We start from the raw sequence: 21,700 nt of genomic DNA, 5'->3' as shown, positions 1-21,700 counted from the left end.
CTCAAGAAACAAATGCTAAAGAAACGTAAGAGTTAGAAGTAAAAATTAAAAACTAACAAACAAAAGAGGAACAAACAACTCCCACACTGCTCAGCTGAAACTTTTACTGTTGAGTTGATAGTAAGTTTAAAATTATCAAACTGATCCTTGATCTCCAAAGACTACATTTATCAATAAAACCCCGATATTTTTGAAGCACACTGCAATGAAATAAATTATGCACTAGGGTAGATAGTGTGTGCAAATCAGAATGCCTTCCCATAACACATAGCAAAGTTATTCAAACTGGCATCATGTTATTCACCAGGAAGTGGAGCACTCTCAAGTGAATTATGTGTTGGATGTTAGTAATATAGTTGTGTAACAATAATCAGAAAAACTATGCCATAATATACAAATGTATTTTCTGATCTGCAACATTCTACTGAGATGGCTAAGCCATGCAATAAACAAATTTTCTTTTTCTTGACTTGTTTGTGCAATAAACATGCTAGCTAGTGCAAAAGTTGTTCTTGTTTGCCTTAGCTGACCCATGCTTTACAGTTGACATCACAGCGATGCTAATTGTGATTTTTACAATCTCTCAAATGCATTTGAACACAGACACATTCACAGTTAAGATCCTTCTGTTCATAAATCATAATCTGTGATCACACACTCACAAACTTCAGGTCTCAGCAAGAATGACATTTTCCCCAATGACAACACGCCTACAAAGATGACAAAAATATACAACAGTTATAACACCACTGCTAAAAAAAAAATTCAACAAACGCTTTCAGTGCTGTACTAGCATTCAATAAGACATTAATCATAGAGTATTTTTTTCCTAAAAACTGTGTAGCTGGAATTCTGCAAATTTCAGTTCAACAAAAGCATCAAAACCTTCCAAAATAACAAATCACAAAAATTTTAGCTCAACATAAACAATATTAATTTGAGATGTCAAAAGGTTAACTTTACCTTGAAAATGAACATGAGCAGATTAAAACAGATACCAATGTGATGGGCACAGCAACCCTTTGACAATAAAATGCTATCCAATCTGCACATTATACCATGTCCAATAATGTTTCAAAACGTTCTATTCCCCATCTTAGTTTTTTGAGACATTTGTCTCATTACATTTAAGCATATTTAATAACCTCAAATTTTTACTTTTTTATTAACTAATTGTACACTTAATAGCTTAATTTTAATTATATTAAGTGTGTTTTTAACATTTTGCATATTGTTTTCAGTTTAAAGACAGGACTTCACTGCTATTAACACAACATACACTGTATCTACAATAGGAAAACTGTTTTGCTGGAAAATCAAGGACACAGTCAACAAACATGGTTCCATTCTGTCTACATGCATCAAGAACACGGATTGCAACCTCCAGTCATTAAACTTCCCTGCCAAAAATCAATTATTAAAATAAAGCAAATATCAATGCTGATGCTAATAATCACCACATAAATTGTTGGAGTCTCAGTGCAATATTGCACAATTAAGTACTATTGCAAGTCACAACCATACAAGAAAAGTTTCTGTTTGTCTATGAATAGAGTTACAAATCTTTACACAAATTCAATATTGACAGAAAAAAAACAAATGAAACTGGTCAAGTTCAAATGGTACAGTATAAAGTTGCATATATTTAAAAGCAGGCTAAATGATAGAGTATTCATTTTTTTCAAACACAATACCTGCATTTGTTCAGTGGAGCTGGTACTCAGGTCATCTCCCGACTCAGAATCAGGAATGTGTTTCTCAAAGTTTTCTCCTGTTGAATCACATAGTGGTATATCTCCAGATGATGTACTGCTGGACACTACATGTGGGTCTAAGTCCACTGCCATTTCTTTTCCAATTGGACCAGTCTTGTTATGGTTAGGGATCCGAAGGGGTGGAGAATCAGTACTTACTTTCACACTATGAATAGAATTATTATTTTGGAGCAGATCTGTTGCTCGTCGATTCAATCCTGGACTTCCTGTTGGTGCCATATTTTGGTTGGCATCTCTGGTTAAGACTGGAGGGTTTACAAGTACTGGTAAGGGTTTGCCAAAACTAGAAAGTTCAGTGGGTTTGGTTAAATTCTCTGTCGACTTCTGTAGTGGGTGCACTTCTAAACCAGCAGGTTTCGTTTTATTAAATACACTGGGACTAACCAATATAGGCTTGGGGGGTGGCATGAGGGCCTTCCTTAGTTCTTTAACATATTGAGCAGGCACATAGAAGGGTTTTGTGCTTTCATCTTTTTTCACTTGCCACCAGTCTTCATTGGTCTTCCGGATTAGAATATATCGTTCTCCTTGCTTAATTGTTACCATCTTGTCTTTTGCCTTATATTCATAATCATACTCTACTTCTATGTAAACCTGTCCTGGAACAATTGGCAATTCCAGTTTGCCATCTTTGTCTGCCATCTTCTTTTCCACTTGGTTGTCTATCTTCGTACTGTTACAGCATCCCACATGGTTTCTGTTTACTGAATTAAAACAGAAAAACAAAATCCTGTCATAAACCAAGATTAAGGAAGAACACACGTATTTTAAATTTTTATATATCTTCATATTTTCAGTTATATTAGTTTAGCGTAAGGTCTAAAGTAGAACAACACACACTGGAAATTACAATCCACAAAGTATTTATTCAGACAGACAGTTCAATACATTTATGGTCTCTACAGTATTTGGATTTAATAATCTTCATGTGGGAAAAGGCTGACTCGCATAAATAAGTAGAGCCGAATACTGCAGTCAAGGAGCTTTTGAATTCAGCCGAGTGAAAAATGACGGCTGTGCGATTAACTGCAATTTTAGTTTCCTCTCCTTTCTCAGATCACTTTTCGAAAGGAAGTCAGTTCTGTAGTTTTTATGAACAGTTCGAAAGGGCCTTTCCACATTTTCCTTCTTTGGAATAGCAAGGATAGATTGACAGATCAGACAAACGCACTTCAATTGTGACATTATGAGAAAAAAAATCCTCTTCCAATTCCACATCCAGCCCATACCCTCCCCAAACAATTTTTTTTTAAATCCCTTCTTTAGTCGATATAAATTGGAAGGCTAACTAGATCACAGACAGAGTTTTGCAGTAGCTTGCGCGTTTGATCGTGCGTGCGGGATGACCAGTGTGTGAGAAGAAAAGAGATCTCAGACTGGCTGCCCTGTATGTCAATCAAGTGGCAAATGCCATAGGGTGGATATATGATAGACTAACATTTAAAAAAAACTTTTTTTGAATGCAACGCGATCTACCTGCACTACCTTTGCGATCTACCGGTCGATCGCGATCGACGTATTGGGCACCCCTGTTGTAAAGTGACTTAAAGTGGTATACATTGTGAAAGATGATGTAGTCTTCTATACCAAAAAATTCTCATAAACATAATTGCATAAGTTTCTAACAGTAGTTCAAGCTTTGTCTCACAATTGATAATTTTATATTGTCACCAGTAATGTGAGCACAATGCAACCTTCCGGTGAGTATTTATTGTAAATATTGCTATTTATCCTAAAGCACTGGTTGACAGCAAGTTCTTCCACTAGTTTACTAAAAATTTTACAAAAACTTCAAAATAAACCTTCTAGCACACAATTTATAGCGTTTATCTGCATAGTACTGTTTCAGTTACTGGATGCCAGTATGTTAACTTTTCAGTCACGGACCTAAATGTTTTAGGTATCTGGGTGCAGAGCACAGTTACTTACACTGTGTTACATTTGAAGTGGGAAGTCAGAATTTCCTAGTTCCTGGTCAGAATTTTCAACTGGAACAACCCCCTTAAGCCGAATTTCAAACTCGGAAAGTCTGGGCTGGTCTGTCAAGCCAGAGTATGCCTGACTTCAGATCATTACATCAAACCACAATGGCAATGTACACACTGAACTTCAGTAAAAGCTGTAGTATTATACTGTTTATAAGCAACGTCTGATTTTTTGGGCCATATTATATTAGTCATATGGACAGTACTGCCCAACCTTCATCTGTGGACATATTGATTTGATGTTTGGATATGCAGAATACCACATAATGCAATGTCATCAACTGCTATTTATTCCAATGGAGCGAGCATAACAAAGGTTTCCCTGCATGCATCCATATTGGTTCTACTAATGTTTTACTAGAATGCAGTCAACTTGGGTGTGACATCATTCCCAGCTCTGACATCTGACTCTGAGGCAAATGGAACGCAGCATATGCTAGAGCTTACTTTGGCATTGTTGAGACTGTTTGGCTGCAATTATTAAAGCAAAATGAAAAACCGCAAAACTAAGTAATTTTAAAAATGACAGTGATAAACAATATACATCTAAATGTGTTTCCAACTTGGTTATTTGAAAATGGTTTGGTTTTACTCAATCCAATATTCAATAGAGCACTGTCCTGGACAAAACGTTAATAACAAAGAAACTACTTCACAAAACAATGAGTAGAAGGGATACATCCAGCACAATTTCAGGTAAGTAAGTAAATAAAAAAATAAAAAAAAAGCTCATTTAAGAATGTCCTTTTGCATGACCAAGAAGGATTTGGCAAAATTACCAATTAAAAGTTTGGAAAACATGGGATTCAGAAAAATGATAGATATGTAGCAGCTCAGTTTTGGAAATACAGCGGAACCTCGGTTTGCGAGTAACTTGGTTTATGAGTGATTTGCAAGACGAGCTAAAATTTTTAATAAATTTTGACTTGATAAATGAGCGATGTCTTGCAATACGAGTAGTATGTATGTATACGCTTTGTCTGCTAAGCATCATGTAATCACAACTGAGCCGAAGGTTCCTCTCTCTCTCGCTACGGGATTGTGGGTAATCGTCTGTTATTCTCTTTCTGAGTCAGCATGCCTCACTCATATAGTCAACATCTGTACGAGCGTATACTGTTTACTACAGCATTGTGACTGTGTGTGTGCGTGTGTGTGTACGTGCATGCATGTGCTGTGACGCGAGAGTCCCCGTCTTGCACCACCAGCTTTATTCAGCTTGAAACAGCAACAGCGCGGTTATTTATTGTAGCAGGATCTGCCACTCTCCTATACACAGACACATCAATCAGGCAGGGTCGTGGCCAAGTAGTACTGTGCCCTGCACGTTTATAATGTTCCTTGTATCACCCACTGATGGCAGGTGCTTAGATCTTTCTGGATTCGCTTTTTACAGCAAACTGCTACAGCGCTGGTAGACTGCGATTGCTTTGGGACGTTCTTACGCATGTCGTCCCGTTGGGTGGAATCCCACGAGAATTTAGAAACTCACTAACACCAGCCATGATTCTTTTCAAAGGTAAAGTGCAGGTTAATCTGTTTTATGTATTTTTACTTTAGATTTTGTATTAATCATTTTTATATGGATAGTTTTGGGTTGTGGAACGAATCATCCGAGTTTCCATTATTTCTTATGGGGAAATTCACTTTGATATACGAGTGCTTTGGACTGCGAGCACGTTTCCGGAATGAATTATTCTCGCAAACCGAAGCTCCACTGTACTCTGCATTTCTTTAAATATGTGTACTCTTTGTAGATTACATTTGTGACTGGAAAATGTGTAACACCTGTCTACAGAAAATGTTTTTCACCTATAACCACGCAGAAAAAGTGGATAACATTTTGAGCCTTTAAATTACTGGGACTTTTAGGCAAGAATCATGTTAGCATGACAACTGACAGTGGTTCTAATGTGGCATTTAACAAGTGCTCTCCTCTTCAGTGCTTTGGGCACAGACTTCACTTGGTCATTGCCAAGTATGAAATGGAAACACTAAATGCTTTGTTAAAGCAACTGTTATTCAGTTGTTAAAAATTAATTCACATTAGGCCTATCATAATATTAAACATTAACCTATAAATGGTGTAAAGACAGTTTGTTGCTATTCCAAGTTAACAGTAGCAATAATAATAGCAATAAAAATAGTGAAAACCTCTACTGCATTCTCTTAATACTGTGCAAAATCTGGGGCCAACAATGCCTTTACATAATAAGGCTTAGGGTCAGAGTGATATAGTACTATACTATTCAGTTTTTCATTTGATTTTTGATTAATTTACAGAGAAATATTTTAAAGATTATGATGTTGATTGTGGAAGCAGCAGTATATAGACAGATAGAAAGGAATGAATAACAGAGGTCTAGAAAGAAAATGACTGGAAGTATCCACGTGTGGTAGAAGGCCATCTCCTAGGTCTTAAAAGAAGACACCTTGCTGTACTCGTATAGTAGATTAAGTTTTAGCTCAAAAGCAAGCTGCAGAAACACCTATGTGGAATGAACTTCATGCTACATAATCTGTGCTCTAAATTCTGTATGAGTCTGTTGTTTTTGGCAGTGTATTTTCAATAAGCACTGTGGTGCTTTGCATCTGCAATGACCTGTGCTTTAACCTTAAAAACGCAGTTCAGTGTGTTTTAGATAAAGGCCCTATCCACTAAAATTGTGTGCATATTATTTTATGTTATAGATTATAAGTCACTGTGCTTATGTCGAAGTACTAATACATGAATAGATATCGTTAAAACTTGGTGTGCAAAGTGTAGACATGGTTAATTATAATCTCCGAAGGGAAATGCAGGCTAAAATAATTCTAAGATAAGTGTTGACTTTCTGCTGGATGGAATATGGGATATAGAACATACTTGGAACTTTGGAGTTTTCAAAACAATGTGACTTAAGCTATGGTTTAAATGGGTGCTACCTTGAATATTCAACAGAAAAATGTAACGGTGGTCTTTGGGCACAGAACTGCTAAGACAGTAGTCTGCTGATGCAAAATAAAAATATCCACAAAATGCACACTCGGTGGTATCTCTCTCTCTCTCTCCAACATATGTTGTGGTAAAATTCCATCAGCTGTGTGGTACAATCATGCAACATCCTACCACAATGCTAACTCCGCAAGATATGTTGTCTTTTCTTTTGTTATTGTGTGTAAAATGGCTAGCTAACTTGACAATAACCAACACCTAAAGGCAGGCTGGGCAGAATCAACCAGCTTTTCTAGTTGAAAAACAGGCAAAAGCAGATAAGCAAGCAAACAAACATTCTCAACAGATGTTCAAAGCATCAATATTTAATTATGCAAAACATAACCATCTAATCTTAAACTGAGTTAAATATTATTGGACATTTTTGTTAAGATCATGTTGTTCTTCAAACTTAAAACTTCAAAAAGTAAGCTTCTTTGACAACATTGAAATAAAATATGGGCAAAAGTAATTTCTTTAGGGATTTTTCCTGCACTTCCTGTTAGCGATGTTCTGATCTATTTCAGTTGATTTTCACAACAGATGACTTGATCGATGATCAGTAAATCAGCCAGACAGCCAATGTTAATGGCTGATTTTTTCAGAATCAGTTTTCTAGGATTTAGTTGTATTCCTACTTTATGCAAAGTATTGTATTATTTGAGGCAGTGCAACGGTTATTTTGTTGTCAGAACTTCCTGTAAACAGAGAACAGACCGTCAAACTTCAGGAAATAGTGAAGACAGGAATACTGGCTTTTATAATAGAGAGTGGAATAATAAACTAAGAAAAGGGAATCCAAAGAGTCATCCTGTGCATGGGAAAGAATGACACACATACATGTTGCCCAGCTCAACTTACAGTGGAAGGAAAGAGAGGCAAGTCTTTGGCAGGAATTAACAGGAGCTACTTTAATGAGTTCAGCCCTTTGTTTTTTTTTCTGACCTTTAATAAAAACAGACACCCCTTTACTGACTGTGGTCAATAAGCGAACTTGTGTTTAGTACAGCAGCTCACATTTTTAATTAGAAAAAGAAGAGTTAAGGAAGAACCTGCCCTCACTGCTTAGTAAACGATAGTCTTGTTAGCTCAAGATCCACGTTTGTTGATTTTATGTAAAACATGTTAAGCATATTAGCACTGTATCTTCTTGATAAACATCTTATGAACATTTCATTATAGTTATGCCTTATAATTAAAATGTGTATTTAATTTTTTTTTGTTTTGATATACTTAGTTAATCCCCCTAGGGGAAATGTCTTTTCACGTGAACTTTAGGTGTCAGCCATTGTATAGCGCGCCCCTGGAGCAATTTTCATGTTAAAGGCCATGCTCAAGGGCTAAACAGGGTAGGATCCCTTCTGTCAGGAACAGGATTTAACCAGTAAACTAGCAACTTCCAGATACCAGTGCAGATCCTTAACCACACAGCCACCATTCCACCTTAATGGTATGTGAATAATGGATAAATATCTTGTGGACATATTTGATTAGTTTAAGAAAGTGTATTTTAAGGGGTTTTATTTTAGTATTTTTATGGTAACTGAACAATAAGCCTAAAGAATTAAATTTTGTTAATAAAAAATAAACAGGTAACACCTGTGATCTGTGGTTTAATTGTAAAAATACCATTTTAATGAAAAAAAAGAAGGCTTCTTAATATCTGGTTATGCTAGAGCATAGTGTTAAAGCAAAAGGGAAAAAAAACACACACACACACCACACACACACTATTGGTACTGGCATTAAGATACTTCTGCAAAATCATGCACCGTATAATAAAGTCACGGGGATTGCTTTTTGAACTGAACATCCATCTCTCCCCCTCATTTATTGGTCAAGTGCCCTGTCTTCAATTCCAAAAGTGACTTCCTTGTGGTTTTAGTTTACTGTTGATGATGTACATCTGTTTTCCCATGTTTTTCAAGTGTTTTGCACATTTTGAGCATGCAACAGGATAACTGAAATGTGGATTATGTGACACCAGTAATGCAATATATTTTCCTTTTTGCCATCTTTTGATGTTGTACAGTATTAGTCACTACCAGATTGTATTATATCAAACTTTTTGTGCATGAAAAGAGTAAGATTACTACAAACAACATGGGGAATACCAAATATCCTTTTTGGATGGAGTATTCCTTTAATGCCCTTATTTGCATCTGTTAAGTTGTTGTATATGTACAAGCATTCACACTGAGCAGCTACTGATGGGCTTTTTTCTTCTCTTTATTATAATAAATAATTATTAATAATAATAATTTTTTGCATTTATATGGCGCTTTTCAATACTCAAAGTGCTCAGCAATTACAGGTTAAGGGCCTTGTTCAAGAGCCCAAAAGAGCACAGTCCCTTTTTGGCATTTACAGGAATCGAAACGGCAACCTTTCAATTGCCAGTGCAGATCCCTGGCCTCAGAGCCACCACCTTGTTCGGTCTGACATCTAAATGACATTTCATGTCTGAAATCTGATTCAAAATTCCTGTTTGGTAAGAAAGTACTTAAATATGCATTTTTTTTTAATTACAGTCTAACTTAATTTATATCTACTATTTACAAAATGTTACAGTGCTAAAAATACAATATTTAGCAAATCTGAATTGTGTTTGTAGATTAAGCCAGTAATGCTTATTTTTATTTGAATATTTATGAAACTCGCACCTATAAAAAAGTACCACTTCTGTTTTCGTTTCGTTGAAAGCAATTATCAAGTAACACACAGTATAAAAAATACAGATGTTTACTCTCTGTATTGTACTGCATCAACACATTGTTTAAAGGCTTAATTAGGGTCACACAGAGTGAATAGCCAACTTTGTGTTTTACAGTTCAACACCCTTAGAAATTAGGCCTAACTGCCTTCATTCATCTTTCGTACTGTTGTCTCTCTTGCATGTAATCCCATATTTCAAACAAAGTCATGCAAACCTTGATCATGAAACATTTTTACAAACATAGAAAGTGCAATATTTTACTCATTGAAAATATAAAAATGAAAAATGAATGGTGAAAATGTTAATTGAACTCTGGCAGCTACATTCCTCACAAATCCAACTCACTCACATGGACAACACAAACTTAGCCATGCAGGAGTATTTAATTAGAAGATTTCTACCAAATTGCTTCATTGAATACCACTGGACAAGGAGGTAAAAAGCTCTTTTTGTTTTTATCTAAAGACAAAGCTCAAAAGATACAGCGCCAACATGCAGCAACCAGATAAAGCATAGTCTCCTAATGCCAACAGTAAGTAGTTGGGCTCCTGCCATAGAAATGTTCTTGAAATGCTGGAGTTCATTAACATTTTGTAACTACAACAAAAGCCACCTTCACTTTAAATTAAAGAGATAGAAACTTCTTGATATTTTTCTTTTATAATCTTGCCATTCCATAGCGTCAAAAAGCTAAGCAACACATCTGCAACCAAATCAAGTATCAAAATTGCACTTAAAAAAGATGTACAAATCAGGATTACCTCTTTCAGTCTCTTATGATACTTCAATATACTGTATATACCACAGCTCTATCATTTAAACATGCAAGTTAAAACACAGAAAAAGCCATCCACTTTAGTTTATAGGAGTTCTTCTTTGTTGATAATTTTAATAATATTTAGTTTATTTTTGGTGACTTGGAAATCACAAGCATTTCCCTATTTTCTACATGGAAACTCATGTTCCATATACAGTAAGCAAAGCTTACATTAGATACCAGTTGTGGGGGCTGAAATCGTAACCTTGAGCTAAGCCACCCACCACATTTATGTCAGTATATATGAATAATTTTACATAAACTTTAAGAACAAAGTTAGCTTATTGTTAAAATTCTGGAATAAAAATAAAATAAAGGTTTATTTTCATATCTTGCTGTCAACAGCAGTCACAGTGAAAACAACTTAAGTTAACAATACCATATATTGAAAATAATAAACCTAAATCTTTGCTAACTAACAACAAACCCATCACAAAAAATAATTTTATTAAAATATTATATAAAAATTATTAAACTTGCTTAAAACAGTATATCCATATTTTATGTATAGGTCTCATCCTTCTGCCAAGGAAAATTTCAAAACAGATCAGGACACAAATCACTTTAGAAAGATTTAGTATACAGAATTCCATGGAATCTGGGATACAGGATTACAAAGTGCCTGGTGTCTGTGTATAAATAAAGAGGCTCTCCCAAAATACACCACTTGATAATGATGTTTTTCTCAAAAACATCCCCAGGAACAACACATGTTTTTTTCAAATTATACTAACTCTGGTTTGAAATTTACATCTTTGCATATTCGGTTGAGCTTCGATTAACAACAATGCTATATATCACAATACCTAATGTAACAGAAACATAAAGAAAAGTAATTATAATATTACTGTACTGTAAACCATGTATCCTAATAATATTTAGCCAGAGAAGCAACTCAAAAACAAAATGCACCACTTTTGCATTTGGATCTTGACTGATCCAAGGTGTCACACAAAATTTTTTGCTGACAACTACATTTCTGTGTATCATTTAGTGACAACTACGTGTCAATGCACTAAATCAACAAACCAAACCACAGTAACTCACTTATGCCATTTTGTACCCAACTTTCCATTTTATAATATGGTTTCCAGTGCACAAGAGTGTTATAGGAAGAACTACCTACTATGGTAGCAATGAGTAAAAGCCATTAACCAGCTATGGATATAACGGCAGTTAGTACAACAATCACTGTAGGAATTTTGATCTATGTGAATACAGTCAACAATCTGTTTATTATTGTACTACACATAATTAAGGCTGTTCATACTTATGAGAGTTACTGTGACCAATGGCTACTTGGTTATTCGATTTAGGGCATGAAATATTTACGAAGCTATAACAAAAAATAAACAATAATCAGTCTTTAATACAAGTAGCTATGTAAGATAAGATTCCACACAGTTCATGCAGAAAGAAAGAATTGCAGCATGGATGCTCAGACAAAATGTTGGGAGAGGATTTGAAGCAGCTCCTAAAACAATGCTACTTAGATCTACATTTCAACTGAGAGTATCAAATTATTGCTTCTAAGGGAGGACAAATCCAAACTATACGGCACTGCAATATTTTTCAATGCTATACAACATCAGTATGTTCAGAGCAGTACCCTTTATTCTTTGCTCATGTATTTCATTCTTTATTATTATTTGCTTTATTATAGAATGCCATTGCACAACGAATTCTTTATGTGCTTCTATGAGAACAGTAAACAGCCCCTGAACAATTTTAATTGTTTAAGACAAGCCAGAGTATGAATGCTGCTACCATTTGCTTTACTGTTGACGCTTCATTACAAACATTCCGTCACAATGTTTAAGTGAAGAATTTAGTTGACTGCAGCATTCTTCATAGTAATAACAATGGTCTAAATTACCTACTGCCAATCAGCAAATCACCCGAAAGTTAATCAAGCCTGTTGATTTGTATGGCAACTATTTCAAGGTACCACTGAAGAAATTATTTAGATATCTGATTTACAGACATTGTAAAAGATTTCTTATGGAAAATAGAAAAGATATTTAGCAATTATTGCATTAAAATATTTACTTTTCCTGAATAAAAATGGGCCACATGCTTTTCTTGCTTTTTATATACTGCAGTCTGGCGTGAGGGCGTACTATCTCCCTGAACCTTTCACTGTCAGTGACTCACTGGTACCTGAATGATGCTTATGTAATCTTAATGATTTAAAATGCCCTGAGCATAGGAAAGGTGCTTCGTGAATGGAGGATCATTAACTATTAAACAGAATTCATCTGGCATCTATTAACAGAATTTGCAGTAATTAATATGGAAACATTTTGAAACTGCACTGTGACATTGGTATTATCTAGTCCATGCTATTTATATCACACACACCACACATAAGTGTTGGTATCATTAAAGGTTTATTGCCTGTGGCAAAGTATTATGCTAAAACCATTAATAAAGCACATCCAACACTTAATAATAATAAACATCTAGTAACCTACAGTTTATCAATGTCATGAAATATTTGGCAAACTCAGTTTTTTAAATTAATTTAGTGAACATGTTATATTCAAATAGAAGGTAATGGAGAGCTGGAATCTATCCCAGGAACAATAAATGCAAGGAAATAACCAAAAGGTAGAGGCCTGCAAGATCAATTCAGGGCACAAAACCACTGTCATTTGTACCAGGGCATTTTAAAGTAACCGGTAAACACAGCAGACACATATTTAGCATGTGTTAGAAAAACAGGATTACAGTACACCCCCCTGGGGGGTGGAGAACAAAGGGAGAATGTACTGTACATACTCTATAGAGACCATTACTAGAATTAGAGTTCAGCACTGAGTGCTGGAGCTATGAGGAAGAAGTAGTAGCTACTATACCAATGTGTTTCTCATAAAACAGCTGTCACTAAATGTGCACTAAGCTGAAATGATTTACAATACAGTCTGGGGCAGTAAGATCAGCTAGTTATTTTTCTGTCTTTTTAATTATTTTTTAATATTTTATCTTTGCTTATGTTTTATAATCTAGTTAAATTAAGCATATGTTATAGTTCAAATGTAGCCTGATGAAGAAACCCCAAATCTCAGACACTCTTTGCCAGTACAGTATTTACAGCATCCTAAAAGACGCTGTCCAGATGAGTACCCCAGCAAAACCTCTAGACATGTTTCTATCTGGCTATCAATGATGCATCTCAGCACTCTCACTTCTGAATAAGACATGAAGCTTTATAATTTCATCTTGACCATGTTTGCAAATTTTTAGAAACTACACATAAGAAATTTGATAAACGAGAAGAGACCATTTAGTCCATCCAGCTTGTTTGTTTAGCGAATAGCTAAGTAATCCTAATACCTCATCACTAAATATTTCACACATAATTTTAACACTGAAGTTTTTCTACTGGTTTGATTTTTGTGCAGTATAGATTTTGGATAACTATGCATAACAAGGATTATTGTACATTTATGTTTTCCTTCCAATTTTACATTATTTTACCTTGTCATCATAGAAATAATACAGCCTCTCTTCTTATGGCTGCTTCTAGACTTAATTATTTCAAAATTATTCAGATCTTGTTTTCCTGTTTTGATGTTCAAGTTGGGTAACCCTTGACATCGCATACATTTTAATGAAGTTATTCTTCCTGTAATTGGAATTAGCCTTTAAGGTGGCTGTGGCATCACAAATGCCTAATATTGCAGCCAGACGTAGAATAATTTTTCACATACACCACATATTTAAATATTTTTTCACATTTGTAGCAACAACATAAGGACTTTTATATTTATTGATTTTTTTTTTTTTTTTTTTACTTGTTAGAGTTATCATCACCATCACGGAAAGGTGAAAAAAACTATGAAACAAAAAAACTCAAAACTACAACCTTGTATATATAAACATTAGAAGCCAACTCAACAATCAAGTAATCAGGTAAACACTCAGAATGAATATGGCTCTAATGGGGACATAGCTGCCTCTGTTGCCAAGAAGCCTGAGACACTAGTGGTGGGGCTTTCAGTGAAAGTCACGAACAGGTTAGCCACCATCAGAAAACTATGGACTGATGGGTAGCAATTGTTGGCAATCACAGATTTTACTGAATATGGAAACAATTACATGAACAACTCTTTATAGATTTATGGACATGAGCTTAATGTATGAGTGTTTTCATGTGTTTTTGCCTGTTCTAACTATGCATGTATGTTGATAGGTTTTGGCATTTTCATATGCTATACATCATATCTATCATTTCCATTGGTTATCCAAAAAAATAAATAAATAAACAAACAAACAAACAAACAAAAACACCAATACAGAAGTCATTTCTTTGTATGTGCAGATATTTTCTTGAGTTGTGTGAGGTGTGCTGTGGTGTAGCTGTTCTGCTGCTACAATACCTGCTTTAGCATTGGAGCCAATTAGCTTTGGCTCTTATGTATGCCTCCACTGGGGGTTGAACAGAAATGCAGTCATATATATACTTAAACAATCAGACACATGTCAAATATAAATTAACGGAGAACGTGAACATATTGTTTTCCACATGTGGTCACATTAATTAATTTTACATTGTTGGTTTACGAATGCCACCCAGCTTGCTTGCTGGTACAAGACAATGACTTATGGGAGAGAGCTCTAGTTCCAGCTTACAGCGAAGGTGCAGAAGCAGAGGATCACAGTCCTGGACTGCCCTTTACAGTTGCTAGGAACATGTATGTGCTCAGCCTGATCTACAGAAAACAGGAAACAAGAAAGGACACTTGCATGGGAAGGGCAAGGAATGGACTTCCTGTACTGTGCAGTATCCAGCAGAAAAAAAAAAACAATGTAGACACATGAAAAGGGACAATGTTTAAATCCAAAGGGCTCCATCAGTGGACATATTGAATCTAAATCTGTAACAGACATGCAATGAAGATTTTTGTATTAAGTTTAACATGAATCAGTGAGGGCAAATTGGGTCTCTTAACACCCCTTTTAAAAGTGGTGTGATAAATTATAATCAATTCTACTCCCCCAAAATTCTACTCCAGGCAGAGGTAACTCAAACATAAACACTCATTATCATACTTTGCACGAAGAAGCCAAAATGCATCAATTTCACTCTATAAGGGAGGCATATTTAATCAATGGCTGAGAGCATTTCTCAGTGATCTATTATAGTTCAACTCTTACATCGAGAAGAGTAACAACAATACAGAGGATCAATAGGGATCAACAGTACAGAGTAATGAAGAGTGTGGAAGAGAGGTGAAAAAGAGAGTGCAGGCAGGGTGGAATAGGTGAAGAAGAGTGTCAGGAGTGATTTGTGACAGACGGGTATCAGCAAGAGTGAAAGGGAAGGTCTATAGGACGGTAGTGAGACCAGCTATATTATATGGGCTGGAGACGGTTGCACTGACCAGAAAGCAGGAGACAGAGCTGGAGGTGGCAGAGTTAAAGATGCTAAGATTTGCATTGAGTGTGATAAGGATGGACGGGATTAGAAATGAGGACATTAGAGGGTCAGTTCAGGTGGGACGGTTGGGAGACAAAGTCAGAGAGGCGAGATTATGTTGGTTTAGACATGTGAGATGCTGGGTATACTGGGAAAAGGATGCTAAGAATACAGCTGCCAGGCAAGAGGAAGAGGAAGGTGATGGGTGGAAAAGAGCAACATGCACAGGACAGGAAGATATGGAAAAACATAATCCACTGTGGCAACCCCGAATGGGAGCAGCTGAAAGAAGAAGATCTAGAATGGTAACGAAATAGTATGCTGATAACAGATTTTTAATTATTTTTTTATATACAGTATATTTCAGTGACAAAAACATACAGCATAATTTTTAAATTCACAGAACACAGAACTACATAAAGTATAGACAAGAACCAAAAAAATAAATAAAAAAATCTGTGATCCACTTACTGTATCAATAAAACAGTTGAGTATTGCAGTGTTTTTCATTGTGATATATCAGATACACAGAGGACAGATTATGATTTTACCCGATATCTTTGCACCATATATAGGAATGGAGAATCTAGGAGGCAATGCTAAGCTTTGTGAGATGCCATCCGTTGGTATGCATTGTGTTATAAAATTAATAAAAATGCATCACTTTCTGTGTGCCTTCCATTGACTCAACAATGAATTTTACAAATGTTTATGCATAACAAAATTTACATCAATATGTGGATTATGTGACACCTAACCAGATTTCATTTTCCTCTATGAACTTTTTTCACATTGTTTGCCATTGTACAACATTAGTCACCAATAGCTTGAATTAAATCATTCTTTAACTCCTTTCTGCGTGAAAACAAGATTTTTTTTTCTCAGCCATCAATACAAACTACATAGGGTAATATACTAAAAATGTCACTTATGGATGTTACCTTAGTTTCGGGAAGATATCAAATAAAACTCTTTTAAATGTACTACTTCATGTCCTACAACCTTAAATAGATTTTGCATTCAGTAAATATCTTAACTCTCTCAAACAATACCTCTACTGAGAAAATTAGGGGTACAAACAAAGTTGCTGCTAGATGATAACATTAAGTGTTATTTAAAAAAGGTGTACTTCCTTTTTTAAATTCTCTTTGAATACAGAGAACATCTTTTCTCATCCAGGTGAACGATTACCAAGATTCCACATTGTTTAAAGCAAGGTTGCTGTGCACATACTGTGTTTACAGCATTACTTACTTACCAAAAACCAACAAGTAGTTTCAGAACTCATACTGTCTAGACAAGGATAATGTTAAAGTGCAACTCATCAAATGGAAATATACTGTAGCTATGTAACATAAATGTTGATAATAACTGCCAGAAATTGCAAAATAATTTACACATATTGATAAAAAGACATAAATCAGACCAAACAGAAAGCAGAATCTCAAATGTCTGAAGCCATAAATATTAAAACAGGAGCAATGGTCAAACATGAAATTTCCAGTACAATGAACGATAGAAGCCTGGCAAGTTTAAAGCTATAGGAACAACAGTGAAACAACATAACACAGAGTGAAAAATAATAAGTATCTGCTTACAGAAATAAATCGAAATGAAAATTACACTGTTATGGTTGAAAACCTGTGTAATGGCACTGACTTTATTTCAGCAACTGTTGGTCAAGATCTCTTCACTTAATGAGAACCAAGTTCCAAAAGCATGTTTTTGGCTTGTTTTAAAGAGGCCATCACCCTCTGAAAGACCCCTTTGTCCTGTGAGGCTATGTTACTGTACCATTCAGTGATGCCACCAGTCAAGACAGTCTGTATACTGCAATTAAAAAAAAAAAAAAAAAGCATCTCAGCGAAAGGATAAAACTTTACTCTCCTCTTACTTTCCTAAATAATCCCAAAATAATATAGAGCCAGTGCAGCCCTGGCTCTAAAAAAAATGTCAAAAATTTCCAAGAGTGTATTTAGATTTGACATGACATGTGTGTTTGGGGGGCTGGAGGAGGAGTTGACCCTGGATAAATGACCCATTGGAGCCAGGTATGAGACAATGTATCAGTGTGGTTCTTGGCATGAGCAACTAAATAGACTGGGGTCATGTTCAAAGCTGGCTCATGTCAGTAATCTGCTGTTACCCGGAGCCCTATATTTGAAAATTGAATCAAATATGGGGCTCTCCTTTTTCCTAACAAAAAAAAAATGACCATTAGGTAGCCTGATCACTTAAAAGTCTTTCATTGTGGGAAAGTTCCTGTTATGTTCTAAAATCCATCCTGGGAACCACTACTCCCAGGCAGGTCTTCAGTGCCCTTAAAATGAATGCATGGATAACCAAAGCACACCATGATATTTTGTTGTTGTGATCAAATTTTTATTGAAGTTTAAAAGCCAAATTGTGCCACAATTCCCCCAAGGGTGATCTGGCTTGCAGAATCCTTATTATTGAGGAGCCAAGGGGACGAACCTTGCCACAGGGACACCCATGTAACAGCAGACAGATAGTCATTTCTGGACGGTGGGACTGGACCGCATCTGCCTGGGGGGTTGCCAACCAGGATCCCAAGCTGTTTCATCATGTGATTCCAAATTCAAATTGAGCGCAAAATAAATAAAATGAGCCCATGAGGACCAGGAAGGAAGACAAAAGCACAATTCTGAAGCCACTATGAAGAAGACTACCTAAGGATTAGGACTGTGGTCAGGTCGGTGGGCATTTGTTGTCAGAACAGCTATACTGTATCAGTCCATTTGTCAATATAACAGCCAGCTCAGTTCATTTATCAATAAAACAGCCAGATACCCCATGGATCCTCATCAACAATTCCAAAAGAATCGGATCAAAAAAGGAAGGGCAGACAAAAAGCAAAAAAATTAAACTGGAGATTTTCAGAAGGAAGAAACAGGAACTTCAACAGCAATTGTCTCTAACAGAATAAAGTCTGCTGGATAACCAGATAAGTGAGGCAAGGAAAAAAAAAACTCCAAAAGCATAACAATATGGTGAAGGGGTTTTAATTGAGAAAATGGAAGTAAGAAAATCAGACATCCCACACCAAAAACTGAACACAGAAGGGCAGCCAAAACATATGCATAAAAAGTACCAGGGATGTTCAGATAGCAAAAGTGACAATTAGGGTCAAAGGGCATTAAACACGAATGTTGCTTGTAAGGGGTGACAAATTACGTTAAAAAGAACAACTTAAAAACACTTTGAAATCACTTCTTTTGGTTTTTGCACTGCATCTGCTGGCTCACCAGTAAGAGAAAAACCCCATGCGATATACCGTTTGACTCATCAAGATATCTAGTTATGCAAGACATTAAGACGCCCCCTCTATTTTGGCCATCTAGACCAGTAAAAACCCTCATTTTAAGCCATTCTGAACCATATGTTTTGCAAGAAATTACACCCTTATGATAAAGAGCAAAACAATAGTTGTCTTAAGCAGAAGCAATCAGAAGTACTTGAAGCTGTACATCTCACGTCAACCAATCCCCGCAATGGGAAACAGTGGGCAGGCAGTGTGGAAGAGTGATTAAGGGTAAGGACTTCCAAGCCCTGAGCGTTTGGGTTCAAATCCTGCTATTGACACTGTCATTTGACCTACCTTACTCCAATTGGAATCCAAAAGAAATGTAACCCAGAAGGTCAGTCAGTCATTGTCTAACCCGCCATATCCTAACTACAGGGTCATGGGGGTCTGCTGGAGCCAATCCCAGCCAACACAGGGCGCAAGGCAGGAAACAAACCCCGGGCATGGTGCCAGCCCACTGCAGTACACACACACACACAGGTCAATTTTAGGATCACCAATGCACCTAACCTGCATGTCTTTGGACTGTGGGAGGAAACCCATGCAGACACGGGGAGAACATGCAAACTCCAGACAGGGAGGACCCGGGAAACGAACCCAGGTCTGCCCCAGAAGGTTAAAAGGGGCAAATTTCAAAAATACACATGCGGCCTATCATTTTAGATTATGTCAAAATCAGAAATTACTAATCATTTTTTTCCCCCTTAACTATTGATCTTACCCTCTATGGACCTCTTGTCATTTTTCAGATTCTATTACAATCAAGAATATTTACACTTTAAACATTTACACTGAAACACACACTTTAATATTTCAAACGTTTAATGCAACCATTCTTATTTATTATGTACATCTACCTCATGAAGTAAACTACATTTCTTGTTAACGCCTCAAATCTAGGTAGCTTTCCCAAATTCAGACTTCTTCTAAATTGAGATTGTTAAGAACTAGAACTCCTTGATACCAATGTGTCATTTTTTTTTTTTTTTTAGAAAAATAAAATTTCATGAAATCGAAGAAGTAAGGGAAAAATGTCTGGGCCGCACCTGTCCTTGTTAATAATGGATCATGTGCAGCTTTACAAAAGACTATATAATTTTGACACTGGCGAGAATTAATACAAAGGATGGGAGCAAGCTTTAAAAACAGATTAAGTTGTAAACAAAAGAAAATGGAAGATGAGGGGAATAGAAAAGAAACAAATCAAGGAAGATATTCAAAAATTACCAACTAAGCAGTTACAAGGTACGAGGTCCTTTCTTTCTATCAGCCTGAGAAAACATTGAAACCAAGCTGTACAATATTCGGCTAACTGTACCCCAAATGGTCCAATTTCTCCTTCTCTTTTGGTCGTAACTATGCCTGATCGGTGATAAGTCTTATAAATGTACAATCAATTATAACATTAAACCCTTGTCCAGTAATCGGGGTACGGTGTGCCAGGGCGGCTCCGCCTTGGAAGTTTGTCAGTTTCTATCGCTTTTCTACCAAACGCAGTCGCCTTTGCCCCACCGAGAGTTAAAAGTCAAAGCGAAACCAGAAACGACTTGATTTCTTCGGGACGTGCTTAAAAGTTATTCCCGGATACCTGTTGTTATTCTTGGAATCCGCACACGACTGGTGCGTTTCGCCGAACTTTCAGTCGAGTCTTCAATCAACGACCTCGACGCGTGAAAGGAACGCGCTAGTGGGGAAGAGTAGCGCGCAGCCCGGACTCGCCGCAGTGCCTGCCGGCGCGCGGTCCCGCCAAGCTGACTGGACGCGCCGCCACAAACAACAGGTTCACTCCGCTCAGAGGGCAGGCAGGCAGACGGGCGACGCAACAACAGTTCGCCCTTCGCGCTGTCCGTCTTGACGAAGAATAAACCGAGAAGCAACCGTAAATATTGTCGGTGTTGTTAACAGAGAAAGAAAATCAAAAACCCTGGCAAATGAAAAAAGAAGGCGGAAAAACAAACTTTTTAAGAAGGGAGGGTTGCATACCTGCTGGTCTGTGAGTATTCCACAGCGCCTCCAAACGAAAATAACCCCACTGTGCTGCGCTACGCTCTGTCGTTCTTTCCTTCCCCTCGTCCACCGGCGGACAGAGAAGCTCCTCGGCGTGACGGACTCCTGGGTCCCCTCTGTTGTCCGTCCGCTCCCAAGCGCAGCCTTCCTCGAGCGGCCTCGTTTCCAGTGGACACAAGCACGAGCTGAGCAGAAAAGGCAGGCAGGCGCGCACCCGAGCGAGCGAGCGACCGACCTACCGCCAGCCACACCGCACCGCCCTCCTTTCATCAACCGGGAAAGCGAGTTGGACGCGCTGCACTTTTAGGTAGGCGTTGGCACCATCTTGTGGCAGCAGTTTTTGAAACGAACATGGTATACCATCATCTTCACAGTTTCTGGCCGATCGGCAAAGTGTGAATTGGCATGGCATAATTTCACACAATGATTCCGTTCTCCCAGTTCTGTGTAGTGAGAAGCCAAATCCGTGGTCAGCACCAGCCGACTCGAGGCAAAATCAGCCACGCTAATTTATGTGTTAGTCATTTTAATTTAGAGTCACCGATTGATGTCGGGGGATTGATGTAAACTCCTTATAGATAGTGAATATGTGGAAATTGGCGCTATTGGGGTCAGCACTGATCTCGAATCTCACTTTTAGTTGTGTTTGAAAAGTTTCCATCCTTTCATGTAACGGACA

The 21,700-nt window shown here is 36.9% G+C and overlaps 1 protein-coding gene across 10 annotated transcripts in view; it reads right to left on the bottom strand.

The window, feature by feature from the left end:
• arhgap12b (Rho GTPase activating protein 12b) overlaps positions 1–21,284 on the bottom strand; it is a 191,157-nt gene extending 169,873 nt beyond the window's left edge. For 4 of the 10 annotated variants that reach the window (XM_039753839.1, XM_039753840.1, XM_039753838.1 and 1 more), the window contains exons 1-2: positions 20,998–21,282; positions 1,695–2,479 (exon numbers count right to left, since the gene is read on the bottom strand). In XM_039753839.1, coding sequence (XP_039609773.1) covers positions 1,695–2,417 — 723 coding nt within the window. In that variant the 5' untranslated portion in view covers positions 2,418–2,479; positions 20,998–21,282. Of the gene's footprint in view, positions 1–1,694; positions 2,480–17,348; positions 17,520–20,602; positions 20,696–20,997 lie in introns of those variants that run through there. The other 6 variants (XM_039753834.1, XM_039753841.1, XM_039753835.1 and 3 more) reach the window with 5 other exon arrangements.
• Positions 21,285–21,700: the final 416 nt, after the last annotated feature.

The sequence above is a fragment of the Polypterus senegalus genome, chromosome 5 (genome assembly GCF_016835505.1).
Source record: "Polypterus senegalus isolate Bchr_013 chromosome 5, ASM1683550v1, whole genome shotgun sequence".
NCBI lineage: Eukaryota > Metazoa > Chordata > Cladistia > Polypteriformes > Polypteridae > Polypterus > Polypterus senegalus.
Note: the sequence above shows the minus strand (reverse complement) of the source record. Positions and strands in the feature narration are given on the sequence as shown.